At 40.7% G+C, this 19473-nt stretch overlaps 1 protein-coding gene across 1 annotated transcript; it reads left to right on the top strand.

The window, feature by feature from the left end:
• Positions 1-285: 285 nt before the first annotated feature.
• slc26a10 (solute carrier family 26 member 10) lies at positions 286-15075 on the top strand. The gene is made up of 18 exons (XM_084070197.1): positions 286-568; positions 1820-1930; positions 3292-3449; positions 4568-4732; positions 5866-6018; positions 7117-7199; positions 7296-7443; positions 7782-7895; positions 8559-8636; positions 8809-8904; positions 9558-9664; positions 9978-10047; positions 11126-11308; positions 13503-13557; positions 13654-13742; positions 13866-13920; positions 14208-14314; positions 14498-15075. Exons 1-18 carry the CDS (start codon positions 301-303, stop codon positions 14534-14536), a joined length of 2079 nt encoding a protein of 692 aa, XP_083926323.1. The 5' UTR covers positions 286-300; the 3' UTR covers positions 14537-15075.
• Positions 15076-19473: the final 4398 nt, after the last annotated feature.

The following is a 19473-nucleotide window of genomic DNA, read 5'->3' as shown; positions in this document are numbered from 1 at the left end:
GAACAAGCGATCTAAAAAATCCTCCCATTAAAGCAGGTTCAACACAATAACAAAAAGGTTCAGGCTATGAGCCATGTCATTGGCCGAGGAGCGTCTGACAGGAAAATCCAACGGCTCTTGATGCCAGCAGGTCAGCCAGAGCCTGATATAAATGGGATGCAATAGACAACCGCTGTCTATTACTAACCGTTATAGACGGTGTCTGGCAACGTCTGTCTGAATCATTCTGCGAGGTCACTTGGATAGGATAGGAGACTAAACCACTCATCTGCGTGGTCAGGTGGGGGACATTGGGACAAGATGAGTGCCTCAGTGGCCGTCTACAGGAACATCTACACGGAGGATCGCTTCAAGCAGGCGTATGGCAGCGAGCAGAAGCCCCCGGGGGAGGGCGTGCGGCTCCGGGAGAGGCTGGCCGGGAGCTGCAGGTGTTCGAGGCGCGCCTGCCTTCACCTGCTGAAGGAGAGGGTGCCGATCTTCAACTGGCTGCCCAGGTACAGGCTGAAGAAGTGGATTCTAGGGGATACGATAGCAGGGCTGACCGTTGGGATCCTGCATATTCCACAAGGTAAAGTGAATAGATACACGACATCAGGACAGGTAGCCTAATGTAAAGTTTCAGGCGATACTTTGTATCCTCCTGAATCAGAAGGATACAAAGTATGTCCTGAAACCTTTGCTTTGGCTACACTGTTACTTTACTTTCTAGCCTTCTTGTTGGCTAGCGATTTGATTTAGGCAGTGGTGTAAAGTATGTAAGTACATTTACTCAAGTACTGTACTTGAGTACAATTTTGAGACATTTTTACTTCACTTAAGTATTTCCAATTTGCAATACTTTTACTTCTACTCCACTACATCTCAGAGGCAAATATAGTTATTTTTACTCCACTGCAATTATTTGAAAACTTACTAGTTACTTTGTAGATTTAGATTATTATTATTACAATATTACAATATATACATTAACCACTTCAACCCTATACATTTCGGCCATTTGAAAATAGCAGATCTACAAGCTCACAATGCATTGCGATGATGGACACACTGTGAGTTTGTAGATCTGCTATTTTCAAATGGCATTGACATTTAATACATTTGAAAACATGTGAAATGGGACATTCTGCATAATGAGTACTTTTACTTTTGTACTTTAAGTATATTTTGATACCAATACTTTTGTACTTTTACTTAAGTAAATTTTGAATTCTGGACTTTTACTTGTAACAGAGTATTTCTACATTGCGGTATTGATACTTGATAAAAATGTAGTATTTTTTCAACCACTGGATTTAGGCTACCTTTTTATTTTGTCTGGGGTTTGATGTCATGTCTAGTCATAAATGTCTAATTTCTGAACATTTTAAGGTAGGGTGTAAGTGATATTTTTTTGTTTAACTAAGTTCTTTTTTGTTGTTGTTAAAAGGTAATATTTTTATATACTGGTATTCATTGCTATAGAGTGTTCTCCAGCTCTTTAATAGCCTATATTTGCAGGTGAAGTGCCAATTTTAGCCAATCAGGAGAGAGTACCCATGTACAGTATCAGCTTCAATTTTTATAGTGTTCCATTTCCAATTCACTATCAGAATAGAGAGCTATTGAACACTTATTTTAACAAAACAATATCACTTACCCTATAAAAACGAGTTAAATATTATGAATATTATATATGTAATAATTCTGCTTTCATTTAATGAGAAATGTTTCATCGTAATTCGTAATATATGAGTCAGCAGAGTGAGCACATGCAGTAATTCTGACACAATGCATGACACACTTTGCTGAGTTTCATGCACAAATCTCTTTCCCACAACAGGCATGGCCTTCGCTTTACTCACATCAGTAGCACCAATATTTGGTCTGTACACCTCTTTCTTCCCCGTGGTGCTGTACATGCTGTTTGGCACAGGGCGCCATGTCTCCACTGGTAAGAAGTCTGAACTACACCCTACTTACACTGTAAATGCCTGAGTGATAATTAAAGCAGCGGTTCTCAAACCTTTTGTCAAGGACCCCTACATTTATGTATTCATCTGAAAATGTTTTTGAAAATATTTTTGTGCCAGGGATTTGTGTTGTTGAAACATTTAAAAAATATACCAAATTATTTTTGTACTAACATGTTTTTGATAGCAGATCTACAAGCTCACAACGCGTGCGTCACACAAAAGCATGTACAGCGTCACACAAAAGCGTCAAAAGTAGCAGGTCTGCTACTTTTAATATTTTTGAATTTTAATCGTGAAAATTAACAGTTTTGGACATATGAGGATTCCACCCGACAGAGACGCCATACAGATTTGTTTCTAAATTCAAATAACATTCTGTTCATTAAAATAAGTTCTGTATAGCGGTTTGGACTCTGACTCCCACCCATCTGACTTGGATGCATTTTCAAAACATGTTTTGTTTTAATGGTCAATCCATCAATTGTGTTCCGGCTTGGATCAGTGGAAACAATGTTTAATGTATTGGTTTGGTTTTTAAGTAAAAAATACCATGACCATTTTTTAAACAAATTTTAGATATTAATGTTATATTATCATCAAAATGTTAGTGTTTTGTCAATTATTTGGGGGCCCATTTTGAATATCCCCACCACCCACCTGTGGGCCCCTGGTGTAAATGACGTGTTGCTGCTATAAATGGTCTTTATGTTTACCCTTTCACATGCTCTCTGAGGGCAGTCCTCATGTAAGTACACATTCTGTTAACTGACTATACAATCAGTTCATGTCCATCACTTGTAAAACACGCCACAAAATACCACAAAATGAAAACAAAATATCATGGTACATGTTTAAAACATATAGCATTTATTTTATGTTACCTGCTATCTTTAAAACACTAGGATTAAAAATATATAATTTGTCCTTGTCAACACAACACTTTTGCAGTATTCTTTAAAGACCACAGAACACTTGGTTGATAGTACTGAGTTTTTTTTATTTAAAGGATATGTATTGTATTATTATATGTATCATTATGTATTACTGATGAATCGAGTACAATGAACCACAATGGAAACAAGCCCCGGGGGGTTTTGTGTTATCCCTTTAGCATAACTTTTGACTGTTAACAAACTTGTCAAAAAATGATTCAATCAATCAATCAAAACCATATACAGTATTAACCACTTAAACCCCAGCGTCCGTATTGTGGGGAAATCTTTCGCAGAAAATAGCAGATCGACAAGCTCACAAACACGTTGCAACGCATGACACATTTCAAACAATTTGTCCATAATGTATTTCCATAGAGTTTTTTTTTATGTCTCTTGTGTGTCAGGTACATTTGCAGTGGTGAGTCTGATGACAGGCACTGTGGTGGAGCAGCTGGTTCCCAGTCCTTTGGAGCTGAACTCCAGCAGTCCTGAAGCAGCAGACTTTGAGGCCCAGAGGATCGGGGTGGCCTCAGCTGTTGCACTCCTCTCAGGTATCATGATGGTAAGTCATTGAGAAAAGTGTGTCTTCTACGCCACTGGTTCGCAAACCAACAAACAAATTTTGTTCATGAAAAGAAGTTTACATGAAATTAAAAACTAATTGTTTTCCTTATTTTTTCAAAAGAATTACATAAATAAAAAAAAATCTAAGAAATTCCATAAATAAAACATTTAAAAACCTTTTAAGAAGTAGTGAAAATAGCAGATCTGCAAGCTCACAGTGCTTGTAGATCTTCTATTTTCCAAACCATTTTAACAACACAAATCTTGAAAGGGGGCCTGGCTCAAAATATTTTCAGATGGGGGTCCACGGCCGAATACATATTAATTGGCAGTCCTTGACATGAAAATGTTGACTTAATTGATTGGGTTCCCCAGGGCTCTATATTAGATCCGCTCCTTTTCCCCCCTCAACACCAAATCTCTCGGCCAAATATAGCAGATCTACAAGCTCACAAGGCATTGTGTTGCGAAGCGTTGTGAGCTTGTAGATCTACTATTTTTGCGGTTCTTGATATTGCACAAGATCAGAAATGTATTTTGGCCCTAAACCATTCAATGCTTTAAATCGATTATTTGTCATACAGGGAGCCGGTGTAAAGATCTAAGAACTGGAGTAATATGTTCCACTTTCTTGGTATTAGTAAGGACTCGAGCATCAGCATTCTGAATCAACTGCAGTGGTCTGAGATACGTCTAATATCGTCTCTTTCTGTTAGGTGGAAACCTCATATGTCCAAAACTTACTTTTCAGGATAAAAAAACCCCGCAAAAGTAGCAGATCTACAAGCTCAAAATGTTTCGAGGTTGTAGATCTGCTACTTTTGATACTTTTGATACTTTTGATACTTTTGTGTGACGCTGTAGCATGATCAAGTAGGACATTAATTTACCAAAAAAATACAGAAAGTTAGAACATGGAGATAAGAGGTTTCTGCCTCGACAGCAACGATATACAGTACTTCTCCCATGAGCTCATGTAATAAACTTCTGTCTTTGATACAGTATACTCAAGTGTATCCGTCCTACTCAGTTTGCGTTAGATCACAAAATTCCTCGACAGCGTACATCTGATTCCATAAAGTAACAGGATCAATTGGTCGTTGTCTCCCTGTATAGCTCTGCATGTTTGGTCTTCAGCTCGGCTTCCTCTCCACCTACCTGTCGGAGCCCATCGTCAAGGCGTTCACCAGCGCTGCAGCGTTCCATGTCACCGTCTCACAGCTGCAGAGCATGCTGGGACTGCGACTCCCTCGCTACACTGGGACCTTTTCCCTCTTCAAGGTCAGCAGTTTTTATTAAAAAAAGAATTAACCTGAAGCCGATTCCATATGTCTCCTAAAGCTCAACAGTATTCTGAAAAACGTATGTTTCTATATCAGTGGTGCTCAATCTTTTTCATGTCAAGGACCCCCAAAATTATATGTATTTGGCCGCGGACCCCCATCAAAATATTTAGTTCCAGGGACCCCCCCAGAAGCAAAGATTTGAGTTAAAAATCACACCCTGTGTGAAGGTAGCGGCGCCTTTGATACATTTTGTCATCGATATGTGTTTATAATGTGTTTATAGCCACGTGTCGCGTGAAGCTTGACCAATCACTTTGTTGACGTACGCACCTGACCAATCAGAACGTTGACGTACGCACACGGACAAAGTCAGGTATAGAGCAGGATCCGCTCTATACCTAAAGGTATAGAGCGGCTAGTGCCGCTAAAAATGTTCGCTTTAAAAATATATATATTCAAAGATTTGCACACATTTTCACGATTTTTCGAAAATAGCAGATCTACAAGCTCATAGCGCGGCACTCGGTGCCGCGCTATGAGCTTGTATATCTGCTATTTTTGAATAGCCCAAAGTGTAAAATAATGCTTTTTAGCTCAAATCTAAAAATGATACAGTTCCAGGTCTTAATGGGTTAATATTTGACCATTATTCTGGCTTAGGTACTTTTGCTAGAATCCTTGGGTGGGTATTTTTCTTGAAGCATTACAGTTGAATGATATCTTCAATGTCAGTAACCTACTGTCTGTGTAGATTCTGTGCTGGCAGTGGATCAGCTAAGGTTCAAGGTGTTCTTCATTTCTACGTCCTGTGTAATAATAATAATAAACATATTATATTCAACAATAAATAAACAAAAAAAAGAATAATCAAGAAGGAGAATAGTTTGACCATTATTGTCCAACACTTGTGGAAGGTGCAGAGTGCAAGGTTTTTGCTCTAAGGTTATACACATGTCTGGTTCAATTCCAGTGGGAATTGAACCATCCAATTTGTTTCATCTCTTTCCCCTTCTCTGGCCTCAGCTCATTCTGTAACAGAGGATGAACAAAACAAAACATAGCTTTTATTTTTTCAGTCGTCTTCAAGCGCTTTGCTGACTCTGTCTGCCACTGTTTGATGTGTTCCAGACTCTAGCGTCGGTGATGGAGAACCTTCCTCACACCAACACAGCTGAACTGCTCATCTCCATGGTGTGTTTGCTCGTCCTGGTGCCAGTCAAGGAGATCAACATGCGCTGCCGGCAACGCCTACGCACGCCTATCCCTGTGGAGATCATCACGGTCAGTCAGTCGACACGTGCTATTTAGGTTATCGTTGCTGTAGTCCCGCATAGCCATACGATCATAGATCTGCTACTGATGTATCTGGGGGAAATATAAATTCAATATATGGGTTTGAACAGTGGCGTTTTAATTGCGCCCAGTGCTTTGAAAACAAATCATATCACCGTCCTAATATGAAGGCCCCTCCCTGAAGTCTTTGCATTGGTTCTGCATTACAGTTTATTAAAAAGATGTGTTTCCCCAGCCAGTTTTAGTTTTAGTTAGAGGTCATCAGATGTATCGGTAGGCGGAGATCTCTGTCTATTGTCTGGTTCCACAAGACTGTTGTAATAAATACCTAAATAGCGTGATGCACACAGTACAAATGTGTGAGTGTTAACGCTCTCAGAATGAAAGCTGCAATCCATAACTTTGACGTCGCTGCTGTCTGGCAGAAACCTTGTGTCTCCATGTTTCAACGATTTTTCGTAGTTAATGCCCGACTTCATCATTCAAGAGCGTCACCCAAAAGTTGTGAAAATAGTAGATCCACAAGCTCACAACGCCTCGCGCCTGCGAGGCGTTGTGAGCTTGTAGATCAGCTATTTTCACTATTTCAAATCATTTTCAAAATAATAATAAAAAAGGAATGTTTTTTGGACTTACAAGGTTTCCACCCGACAGCAACGATGTCCGTACATCCTCTACGCATCCGTCAAACCCAGGTCTCCCACATGAGAGATCACATTTCTACTTTTACTGCCAACATCCATGCTTGGTCAGGGGAGATATTGCGCTATGAGTTTAAGTTGTCTACACTAGTTGACAACCAGTGGGTGTCCTACCCGACACCGACCTGGGTCTAAATGTCTCAGTCGAAGAATAAGGAGACCACCTCCAACCACTGCAGATGTGCTAGTTATATTGTATTATAAGTATATACTCTACCATAGTGGTTGTAACACCTTTTTGGCTTCAGTACCCACGTTTTTATTTTATTTTTTAAAGTATTTTGATTACTTGTGGTTTAACGCTTTATAGATCAGCGGGTTCACACAAAGTTTGTCAGTGTTTTATCTTTAAAAACACAATACATTCCCTCATTTTGTTTTGCAGGTGATTATAGCCACAGGAGTGGCCTACGCATCCTCTCTGGACTCTACTTATGGTGTTCAGATAGTTGGCCATATCCCTGCTGGGTAAGTCCTGGTAGATTAGGCAAAGTTAAAAAGACATGACGACGAGCCCACATGACTCCCCGATGACTGACTTCACTGTAACTGTCATTTCCTCAGGTTTCCACGTCCACGGATGCCTGCCTTGCATACCTTCCCTGACATCGCTGGAGACACGGTAGCCATAACGTTCGTCGGTTATGCTGTGTCCGTCTCGTTGGCAATGATCTATGCTGACAAGCATGGATATTCTATTCATCCCAACCAGGTATGATCGTTGATGTAATGTAAATTATGTGCTTAAGGGGCCGTGTCCACAGAGAGCGCCTTTTGAGCTGGCGGCGCCAGTCTGCCATGTATTTCTATGGTAAAAAAAAAGAAAGAAATGTTTTGGGTGAACTATTCTTTTAAGTGTAAGGTCTCACGTGGAATATGATATGACATTATTATGGGCAAGCAACTATAGAAATCTGAGCCTGATTCATACTTCATCGTACGACAGTGTCCTAGGCCGAAAAAAACAATGTTGAAGATGTTGTTGTGAGTTTGTAGATCGGCTATTTTCTGGCAATAACTCAGGCTTTATTTGTTTGTTTGTGATTGTAGGAGCTGCTGGCCCATGGCATCTCCAACACCGTATCCTCTCTCTTCACCTGCTTCCCAAGCTCAGCCACTCTGGCCACCACTAACATCCTGGAGAGCGCTGGAGGATTCACGCAGGTGCAGTGATGGAACAAGTACTCACATGTTTTACAGCAAAAGTAAAAGTATCAATACTGCAATGTAGATTATTATACTCTGTTACAAGTAGAAGTCCCATATTCAAAATATATTTGAGTAGAAGTACATAATACTTTTTGAGAGGCAGAAGGTCAAACTGAAGGGCCACGGTGGCCATGGCTTTCATGGCTCCCCAGCTACAGTATAGACCACTGTTTCCCAAACAGTGTGTCGGAACCCATGTTTTGGAATTGAACCATAAAAAAATAACTTTAAAGAAGTAATGAAAATAGCAGATCTGAGCTTGTAGTTCTGCTATTTTCACTAGTTTGGGTCTTGAGCTAAAACGTTTGAGAACCACTGGTTTGACAGCTTGTACATATTAGACAGCTGTAGAATTCTGTACAAAATCTTTACTAATCTAACTACAAAATACTCTGTTATGGAGGTCCCTTACACAACAACATATTTTCAAATGGTGGTCCACAGCCTAATATGTACCAATTTGAGGGTCCTTGACATGAAAATATTTAAACATTGTAAGGGATACATTTACAGTACATAGTATCTATCAACACTTGAGGCTATCTATACAGACAAAGCAGCCATGGTAAAGTCTGTAAAGTGTTAGAATATTAATATTATGTGCTTTCTGTTCTCCAGCTCTCTGGCTTGTTCACCAGCTTGGTGGTTCTGATTGTCCTGCTGCTGATTGGACCGCTGTTCTACTTCTTACCCAAGGTGTGTGTGTGTGTGTGTGTGTGTGTGTGTGTGTGTGTGTGTGTGTGTGTGTGTGCGTGTGCGTGTGCGTGCGCGTGCGCGTGCGCGTGCGAGTGTGAGAGAGAGAGAGAGAGAGAGAGAGAGAGAATCCATGACCCACTCATGTCCATCTTCCGTCCATGTCTTTTCCCAGGCAGTGCTGGCATGCATCAATGTCACCAGCCTCAGGCAGATGTTCCTACAGTTCCGGGACCTACCTGACCTGTGGAGAATCAGCAAGATAGACTTCGTAAGGCCATTGATTCATATATCAAAAAACTGTAGAGAACGCGTTGCACCAGCAGCCGAGTGGTTAAGCCTCCTTTATACTTGGTTGCGCATCCTGTCTCGTACCGAATATTCCATATCTATAAGGTTTGTGTGTTGTGACACACTGTGTTGTGACACGACTGCTATTTTGGGTGCGAGACAGCTAAGTATAAATCAGGCGTTAGTGTGCGTCAATATGTAATCATCAACATCCCCATCAGATGGACTGGGAATGTTGGCCTTTGTTGCATGTCACCCCCTCTCTCTGCCCCTGATTTCCTGTCTCTCTTCACTTTCCTGGCTAAGTAAAGCTATAATGGTGGAGAGAAAAAAACTAGTGCAGTTAATACTGTGATCATGGATTTGATTAGTTTATAGACTGGTTCATAAACAGCTTTATTTTATTGAGTTGATAAAGCATAATTAAGAAACTAGTTCACGCAGAAACTGGAGTTGTGCTGCTAGACATGTGATACACTCTCACTTCAACACACGTTCGTACAACTCTGCAAACAAGCATTTGCGTGGTTACTTCACAAGACACAATGTACATTCATTCACGTTCAGTTTCAGTGCTGATTATTGTGTTGTGTCATAATCATAACCTGGTATTATGAACATGTCTTTGTATAGGTGGTCTGGGTTGTAACGTGGCTGTCTGTGGTGGTCCTCAACGTGGACCTTGGCCTCGCCATCGGCGTGGTCTTCTCTATGATGACCGTCATCTGCAGAACACAGAGGTGCATACAGTATTTGCTTTGTACAAATTGCTTGGTGATTAATGAGCAAACCAGCCAGTGCCCTCCAATGCTCCAATGCTCCATAAATGTGTTGCATAATCTGAATGCATAAACAGCAAGCGGGAATAGTGTAACAATAATCGTGCTCATTATGCTCTGTTATAGGAATTTATTTGTGCTTTGTTTCACTGGGTGAACTTTTGTAATTCATTATAGGCAATATCTACTCATAACACTGAGCCTGTGTTCCAGTATTTCTAATGCTATATTCTATATTGATCCACAACCACAACACTGCCCTATCTCCACACAGGGCTGGTTGTTCAGTGCTTGGCCGGGCCAGCAACACAGAGATCTACAGACCCATGGAGAATCACAGCAAGGTTAGAGGACTGCAAATTAACGACCTACTTGATCATGTCATCGCGTCACTGAAAAGCATCAAAAGTAGCAGATCCATTAGCTCGAAACGTGTCTCGAACCGTATCTCTCCTTTGAGAAAAAATATTCAACTCACTGATTCTTATTCTAGCTGCTAAGAAGGTCTTCCTGACTTATATGAATCTTCTATATCACTGTTTCACGTCTGCTCTGGGGCCCACCAGGGTTCCAAATGGACACTTACGGGGTCTGTAACTCGGAGAGAATGCAAATGGAACCAAAATAGACCCCCAATCTACACTAGATTGGGGGATAAAATCCTCAACTGCTTATTTAACACCAAGAGTGTGGACCCTCGCAGGTCCATTTGGGTCCATTTGTACGATACAGACCTATTGGACCCCCTGGTGGTCCCCAAACCATTAGGTGACCTACCCAACACCAGGGTATGAATTTCTCAATGGAAGAGTAGGGAAATGTTGCATAGTTATGTTGCATAAACATACTCTACAGCAGTGGTTTTCAACCTTTTTTGCGTCAAGGACCCCCAAATTGACACACATTAGCCCAGGGACCCCCATTTGAAAAGTTATGACAGGGACCCCCCAATAAGAGACGATTTTACGGCTCTAGCAGTGATTCTCAACCATTTTAATTTCAAGGACCCCCAGTTTGACCTGCATTAGGCTACAGACCCCCATTTAATGGCATTTCTATCTCTGGGACCCCAATTTTTATTATAAAATCAATGTTAATTTAACTCTGAGAGTGGTACAAATGGAACCAAATGGACCCGTTAGGGTCCATTTGGTTCCATTTGTTACACTCTCAGAGTTACAGATCCATAAGGGTATATTTGGTTCCTATCTATCATTTAGCTGGGGACCCCCTGGAACTCCCTCAAGGACCACTGGTGGTCCCCGGACCACTGGTTGAAAACCACTGCTCTACAGTAACCCACCCATGAAGGCAAAAAGGTCAATGTATATAGTTTAAGAGACATTATCTTAATCAACTGATCAAGGGCTGAGGAGTTATCAGTCTCTTTGTGAGCTTGTGGTGATCTTGTTGTCTCCATAGTGCTATCAGGTGCCAGGCGTGACCATCGTGACTTACAATGGGCCCATCTACTACGGCAATCGCAGCTTCTTCAGGGAGGAGATCAGCAGGCTTCTGGGCCTGACGCCGGAGAGGATCCGCAGCCGAGAGAAGGCCAGGAAGGCTATGGAGAGGAGGGAGAGAGAGAGCACCGTCAACACAGTGGTGAGGCCAGTAGGATTGATTGATTGATGTACTTTATTTAGTAAGACATGAGAACAACAGTACATCTATATCTATCTATCTATCTATATATACAATTTGAATCCTGCGCCATGTCGGTTGTCAGTATGTATGTATGTAGCCAGTGTGACGTCATATGACATCACGGTCGTGACATCACGATGAGACACGCCAGTGTGACGTAATGTTACGACAGCATGACATCACATCCTACCTATAAATACCATCTCCATATCCATCTCCATATATGGAGTGTTGAAGGTGACAGCTAATTTATGTTAATAATGAATACCTTTCTCCTTTTCACCTCTCACCTTTCCTTTTTATAATTGTATTTTAATAGAAGTTCGACGACCCTTTACACAAATAAACTGCTAACTTCATCTCCTGCGATCTCACACTGTGAGGTGCCTGTAAGGTGGCACTGCAAAGTGAACGACGCGTCACGCTAGACGTTCGGGCCGCGTAGCGGCCCGAACTTCTAGTATATATACAATTTGAATCCTGCGCCATGTCGGTTGTCTGTATGTATGTAGCCAGTGTGACGTAATCTGACATCACGCCAGTGTGACGTAATCTCACGACAGCATGACATCACGCATGACATCACATCCTACCTATAAATTCTAGGATGCCGTCAGATCGCACCAGTTCGACGGCTTCCATAGTGGGTTTTGGTCATTGGAGAGGTGATGCACGTCACCTCTTTCTGAAGTGGGTACTTTCAAAGCCTGCCGTGGATTTAGGAGAGCACAAAACTCTCTCTCACACTGTGAGGTGCCTGTAAGGTGGCACTGCAAAGTGAACGACGCGTCACGCTAGACGTTCGGGCCGCGTAGCGGCCCGAACTTCTAGTGGAAGTACAAATATCACAATACAAGGTCTACTAAACTTGAAGACTCATTAAGCACTGAGCTTGTTTAAGATGAGATCCCCATGCACACAAATCATGATATCATATCAGGAACAGTAAAGGTCCTAGTATACTTCCTTGCGGAACACCACAAGTCACTGGGAGGGGACTGGGTGCCGTTTACTTCCACCACTTGCTCCCTCCCTTCCAGGTAGGATCTCATCCAGCTCACCGACGTATCATCAAAACCTATTGCTTTTAGCTTATCGATCATAATTGGGTAATTAACGGTGTCAAAGGCCTTCTGGAGGTCCAGCATGACCATGCCGCAATATTTGCCATTGTCGACATCTTGTTTGATAGAATCGTTCAAATAGAGAAGGCATGTGTCAGTGGAGTGGTTTGTTCTGAAACCAGATTGGAATTTGTAAATTCGATTTTTCTCGGCAAGATACTTATCGACCTGTTCGTAGACTATTTTTTCCATGACTTTCGAGATGGAGCTAAGAATAGAAATAGGGCGGTAGTTCCCAGGGTCTAATTGGTTTCCTTTTTTGTACAGAGGGGTCACCCTTGCTTTTTTGAAGTCGTTAGGGACCCGTCCCTGTATGATGGAGAGGTTTATAATGTGAGTAATGATTGGAGCAATGGAGGCGGAGTCTTTTAGAAATTTGGAGGGGATATTGTCGAGGCCTGTGGCTCTGTGTTGTTGTAGTGCGCAATTTTTTTTAAACACCTCATCTGTTGTCACAAGGAAGAGTTTAAAATCATCTTTGCGTACACCTTGTTTTTCGTAAAATGAGTCAACATACACTTTACCGTAGCTCCCAGAGTGAGGGGGTAGTTTTTCATCCAGTTCTGAGGCTATGGTCGTAAAATGTCACTTCAATGACACATAACCTTTTACCCATTCAAATCTATGAATTTAACCTGTTAAAACCGGGAAAGCATCTGTGTCATTTTATATTTTAGATATATATATAGCAATATAACATTTTCAGAAAACTCTTAGGATTTAGAACAGTTGTTCTCAAAAATAGCAGATCTACAAGCTCACAGCGCGTCACTTCGTGCCGCATTGCGAGCTTGTACATCTGCTATTTTTAACGATTTTTCAAACATCTTGAAAATGTTTGGGAGTCCGCGGCCAAAATACATATCATTTTGGGGGTCCTTGGCACGAAAAGGTTTGAGAACTACTGATTTAGAAGGCATTTGTAGAATCGGCCTCAGGTCTCAGGTGCTATGGTCTACATACTGCACAAGTTATACTGTCAATCCCCAGAGCACAGTTCTGATTTTTCTTATTCAATCCTTTTTCAGGAGAGAGGTGTCGCAAATACATCATTCTCATCCGAGAATGAATTCTTTAAATCCGGTGAGCATTGAAATTGTTATTTATTTTTTGCACATAACACATTTTCCTTGTAAAAAAGGTATTTCATATAATTACAAATGTCATCTTTCCATTCAGAAATAGCAGAGAATGACGTTCAGGCAGTGTTAATCGATTGCAGCAGTGTGATATTTGTCGATGTTGCTGGAGCCAGACTTTTTATACAGGTGAGTTTGCTAAAAGCACAAGACATCACGTGTACAGGACAAGGACAGGTCACGTTACAATTGCCCTTTGTTATCTTATGGGCAGAGACTTGTTGTTCATTTTTTGCCCTTGACTTGTTGCAGATGTGCATTGAATGCCAGAAAGTGGGGCTCCGCATATACCTGTCAAACTGCAATGGTGAGGCTCAATGTGAATGTGTGCGTGCGTGTGTGCGTGCGTGCGTGTGCGTGCGTGATTAAAGCTGCAATCCTGAATTGAATGAATACATTAATGAATGTGTTGCGTTGTGAGCTCAAGGGTCCTTGAGAAGGTTCCATTGTACTGTTAAATGAACACTGAGCATTTTACAGTGCAGATTGGGGTCCCAAAAAAATCTAAAAACTAAATCGGGAGCGTTTAAGTGGTTATAAGGATGAATTATCATCTGGTGACTCTGTACTGATAAAATGTCTCTCTACCCTCAGAGGGAGTACTAAAGATCCTCACGTCAAGTGGCCTGATGAACTACATGAACCCTCAACACATTTTTGTTACTGTCCATGATGCTGTGGTTCACATTCAACAACAAAAGGTAGGATAAAGATCTACAACGGCACCTCATTTTCAATCCTGCTTCCAGTTAGTCTCGCATAGATGATCAGAGATCTCCATCTACCGATGTATATGGGGATATCTAAATTAACACATTTCAAATAACAATGCTGCAGATATAACAAAAACAATATGATTTTTTCATGTTTTATCTACCATCCAGGAAAAACCTCCAGAAAACACCAGCACTGTTTGGGTGTGAGGCGGAGGATCTGTGTGTGTATAGGGCAACATTCACAGACCACCTTCAATAAACTGGTCAAAGGCATTAGGATGTCACCTTAAAGCTAAATGAACACTTTGGTAGATGTTTGGGTATTGGCGAGATATCTTCCAAAAGTTGCTCCATTGATTGGAAATTGATATACCAAAATTGTCTCCTCACTGACTTACATCGCACTGTGAAACAGGTCTCAAAGGTCACAAACAAAAGCAAACAAAGCTTATTCTGCCGTTATGTGACGTTACACAACTCGACACAGCTTTCTTTTTTAATTTTTTTATGAAAATCAAGATCATCTGGACCAGGATCATGTAAATTCAACATGAAACTGAGGTCTGTTTGTCACTCTGTACTGTATACCAGTGTTCTAGAGACTTTATAGCCTATTGTAGCACTACGTTATAAAATGGGTTGGTCATCTCGTTACAGTGTTACCATTATTTTATAGCAGTATCTTAGATATAAGTGCTTGTGTATTTTGGGTGCACTTAATCCATATTCTATTTGAAAATCGCTCAGAGGTTGAACCCTAGCGTCCCTATTCTGGGGGAGAACATTTGACGAAAATAGCAGATCGGCTATTTTTGTTGAAGACATTTGGTGTAGAGGGAAAAAAAGGTAGAGATGTACCGATACCATTTTCTCCTTCCCGATACCGATTCCGATCCCCATAACGTGCATATCGGGCGATACCGAGTACCGATCCAAAACCAGTGTGTAATTTAAATAAATCTATGACAGTGTTTCTCAAAGTGGGTCCAGGGACCCTTACGGTTCCTTGAGGGGGTTCCAAATGGACCCTTACAAGTCTGTAACTCTGAGAGTGTACAAATGGAACCAGATGGACCCTTAAGGGTCCATCTGGTTCCATTTGTACACTATTTGTACACTCTCAAGAGTTATGGGGGTCCTTGAAATTAGAAGGTTTGACAACCACTGATTTAGGAATAAATAAAAACAATCCATGAATAATAGTTTAAGTGCAGCTCCAAGTTAGTAAAATAATAATTTAAATTGTACAGTAAGAATATAAAACAGTAAATGGTAAATGGTGCATTTATATAGCGCTTCTATCCGAAGCGCTTTACATTGATTGTGCCATTAACCCATTCACACACACATTCATACACCGATGGCGGAGGAAATCATGCAAGGCACCAACCTGCTCATCGGGAGCAATTAGGGGTTCAGCGTCTCGCTCAAGGACACTTCGGCACTAACTCTAGGGGAGCGCCCCAGCCCGGGATCGAACTGGGAACCTTGCGGTTTTCCAGTTCACTCTACCCGGCCACTCTACCCCTGAGCCACTGCCGCCCCTTAATCAGTAGTGCAACATCAATTCAAAATATTACTGTAAATGAAATCTCATCATGTGAAATGATGTGGTATCGGATTGGCACAGACAGGCATACTCGGCGATATGGATACCAGCATTTTAGGCGGTATCGGCAGCTTTTCCGATACTGGTATCAGTATCAGAACAAAAAAATAGAAAAAAGGAGGGGACCAAAGTATAGACCCCAGGGAGACCCCGGTGAACTGGGTATAAGTGGATAATAGAGTTGTCAGAACAGACACACGGCACTCCCCTTACTCACGCCATCTGCTGGACTCTATGAAAAGAGAAAACAACTATGAACGTTTGTGATGAATGTTTGTTTTTACTACTGTATATCATTATGTTCTTCTTCTCACATATGCTGGAAAATAGGCAAAATTGTGTATTTATTTTAGGTCTTCCTTTTGCCAACTTAAAGCGCAAAACAAACGCAAACATTGTGAAGGAAATGCACTGAATACTTTCTCAATATAATTATGTATATTTATATCATCTGAAATATGTGTTTGATTAAGCATATTATCTGTATAAATGCCATCACATATTGTCTTAAAATGTCTTTTTTTTATCCCATTTTGAATTTACTCCAATGGAAGTTTATTTTTTATTTTATTTTTATGAATTTTGTATTTCTCAGCCACTGTGTTATTTTTTTTTGTTTTTATAATAAATATACTTGTGAAGAGTATGTTTGTAAAATGTTCAACTCTGCATGTATTAAGACACATTCCTGTTTGTTTGTTATCTCCGCCAGACCGAAAAGGCCGGGGGTGGAGATTATATTTTCACCCCTCTCCGTTTGTGCGTGCGTGCGTGCGTGCGTGCGTGTGAGAGAGTCCGGGCTATATTTTCGCAAACAGGTATGGGCACGTAAAAAGTAATTTGTATCAACATAATTTCAGATCTAGTCTTTTCTGTATTTTATATACATAAAATACATATTTTATTATGAAATTGTCACATTTTAAACATATACACAGGTTTATACTGTGGAATTTAAAAAAAGTGAGATGTCACTTCTACTTCCCCTCTGATTGGCTTACCCACCCTCAGAACAAATTCAACCACAAATTAGAGCCAGAGTAGGCCGTGTCTTGGGACAGACTAATATCACCTTGCCTCAACTAGTGATTTTAGCCTAGAGGAAATTGGTGTCAGTATCCTGCTTAGTATTCTGGTCTCAGTATTCTGGTGTCAGTGTCATGGCCCTGGTGTATTTTGTTCAAATACATCTTTTGTAAGATTGTCACTCTGCATGAAAACTCCACTCTGTATCTAAATCCCAAGTAATAGTTGTCACAAAAGTCATGCATGCTTCTGTGGTGCGGGAGATACAGTATGTCTGTGCTTTCTAAACCGATGGGTCTTGGTTCAAAACCAAGGATGGGTATTTTTTTCCTAGTTTTTAACTGGCTCTAATCTTTCGCTGAAGAGCACATTACATTCTCAGATGCATCCTCCACGCCAGAGTGGCTGAAGAGATAAGTCAGGGGATTTTAAAAACAAAGGTTTAGCGTTTGAAACTCCTAAAGAACATTTTTCACTCTCCGTCTAAATTCTAAAAGGTGGGATAAGAATAACATTATCAGTTTCATCTTCCATGACAGCATGGCTCAAGTGATAAATCAGGGGTTAATAAACCAAAGGTTTGGGGTTTAAAACTCTGGAAGAACATTTTTCACCTCCATCTAAATTCTAAAAGGTGGGATAAGTATTACATTCTCAGTTGCATCTGCCATACCAGCGTAGCTCAAGAGATTAATCAGGGGTTTATGAACCGAAGGTTTAGCGTTCAAACTTCCTAAAGAAAAAAAATCACTCTCCATCTACATTCTAAAAAGTGGTTTAAGTATTATAATCTCCTTGCATTGTCCATGCCAAGATGGCTCAAGAGATAAATCATTCAAAACTCAACTAAAATAAAACTACTTAAACAACCAATACAACTATCAAATCAAACTGATGATGTAATACAACAAAACATAAATGAATGAAACTTTTTTACTATGCACTCAGAATTACTTTTTCAATGAGTGCAAACAGAGAGATGTTTAGTAATATCATTAAAATGCATTTCCATTACTGTCATATCTTAATCATTTGTTAGTTTGAGATGACCAAAATTAGGCTATAGGTGTTTTAATCAACCAAGACTCTGTCGAATGTCACTGTAGCTGCCATGAACGGCAGCCAGACACACAATAAGCAGTGAGCAATGAGCATAGTGTCGAACCTGACCTTAATACTGGTTAAAGGTCATTGAATTAGTTGAGAGCCATGTCTTACCATATCGCAATACCGCCCTCTAATGTTTAGTAGTGTTGAGGCCAGCATGCTGTGTGCTCAATCACAACCATGCTACCTTGACCCGATAAAGCTATATGTAGCGCAAGTCCAAAAACAGGGCAAAAAAAGCAAAAACTAATTATTTACTTGCTTGATGTCGGATAGCCAAGTTATTAATTGTTTTCCAGTGCATATTTCAAAGAGGCCTCTAGACACTGTACCCTTTGGGTTTTCCCTTTAAAGCTCAAGGAGTGTTTCACTAATTGGCAGGAAGTAGTCCACTTCAATTAGATCATGGTACACTACACAAGGCCCTGGCCAACTGTTTACCAAGCCAGATTCCGCTAAAACACACACACACACACACACACACACACACACACACACACACACACACACACACACACACACACACACACACACACACACACACACACACACACACACACACACACACACACACACAGTCAAAACGTATCCCTAAAAACCTGATACCACTGTATTAGACAAGGCAAAAAGACAGTTACAGCTATAGTTGCATATTAACTGACATTAAACAACACACACACACACACACACACACACACACACACACACACACACACACACACACACACACACACACACACACACACACACACACACACACACACACACACACACACACACATGTATAACCCTTCCTATTTTGTCAGTGCCAATTATGATATGTTTCCATCCAAGAGTTCTGTAACAAAAATCGAATACAACTTATCATGATGACCATTTAACTTAATTAGCCTACCTATGGTTTCTATTGTAGGCCAAATGAGCAAAAGCAACAGCGCATTCCAGAACACTAGGTGGCACACGTTATGGTCAAACAGCTTAGGAACTGTACTGTACCTCCTGTCAAAACTATAACTCTCCACTGTTGGTACTGGAAGCATAATTTGTCTGGTCCTTTGTCTCCATCTTGTGGTGAAATACAGTGTTTACATGAAAGTAAGCGTGCCTGTGTACGGAAACCCATGGCATGCCCCTGCTGGCTTGTGTTCAAATCCCACCAGAAACTCTTGTGCTAAAGAAACAATGTGCCAAAAGCCAATAAATAGTAATTATAATAATGCAGCTTTGAATGCCGAAGTAATTAAATTTTACTAACTGAAGGTTAACATACAAAATAAAGCTTCAAGAATTTTAGAAGACATCTTCTGAGTGATGGTGAAGTGGTCTAATGAACAGGCTCTCAGCACAGACATTCCATGTTCAAGTCCCTGTCCTCTTAAAGTTCAATGCTGGACTATTTCAA

The sequence above is a fragment of the Gymnoscopelus microlampas genome, assembly GCF_963454915.1.
Source record: "Gymnoscopelus microlampas genome assembly, chromosome: 10".
Lineage (NCBI taxonomy): Eukaryota > Metazoa > Chordata > Actinopteri > Myctophiformes > Myctophidae > Gymnoscopelus > Gymnoscopelus microlampas.
This window is presented reverse-complemented; position numbering and strand designations above follow the sequence as displayed.

Coding starts and splice junctions, on each gene's coding strand:
- slc26a10 (XM_084070197.1), top strand. CDS start 301: ATGAGTGCCTCAGTGGCCGTCTACAGGAACATCTACACGGAGGATCGC. Junction 7,896..8,558: donor GCGCTGGAGGATTCACGCAG/GTGCAGTGATGG, acceptor TCTGTTCTCCAG/CTCTCTGGCTTGTTCACCAG. Junction 11,309..13,502: donor AGAGCACCGTCAACACAGTG/GTGAGGCCAGTA, acceptor ATCCTTTTTCAG/GAGAGAGGTGTCGCAAATAC.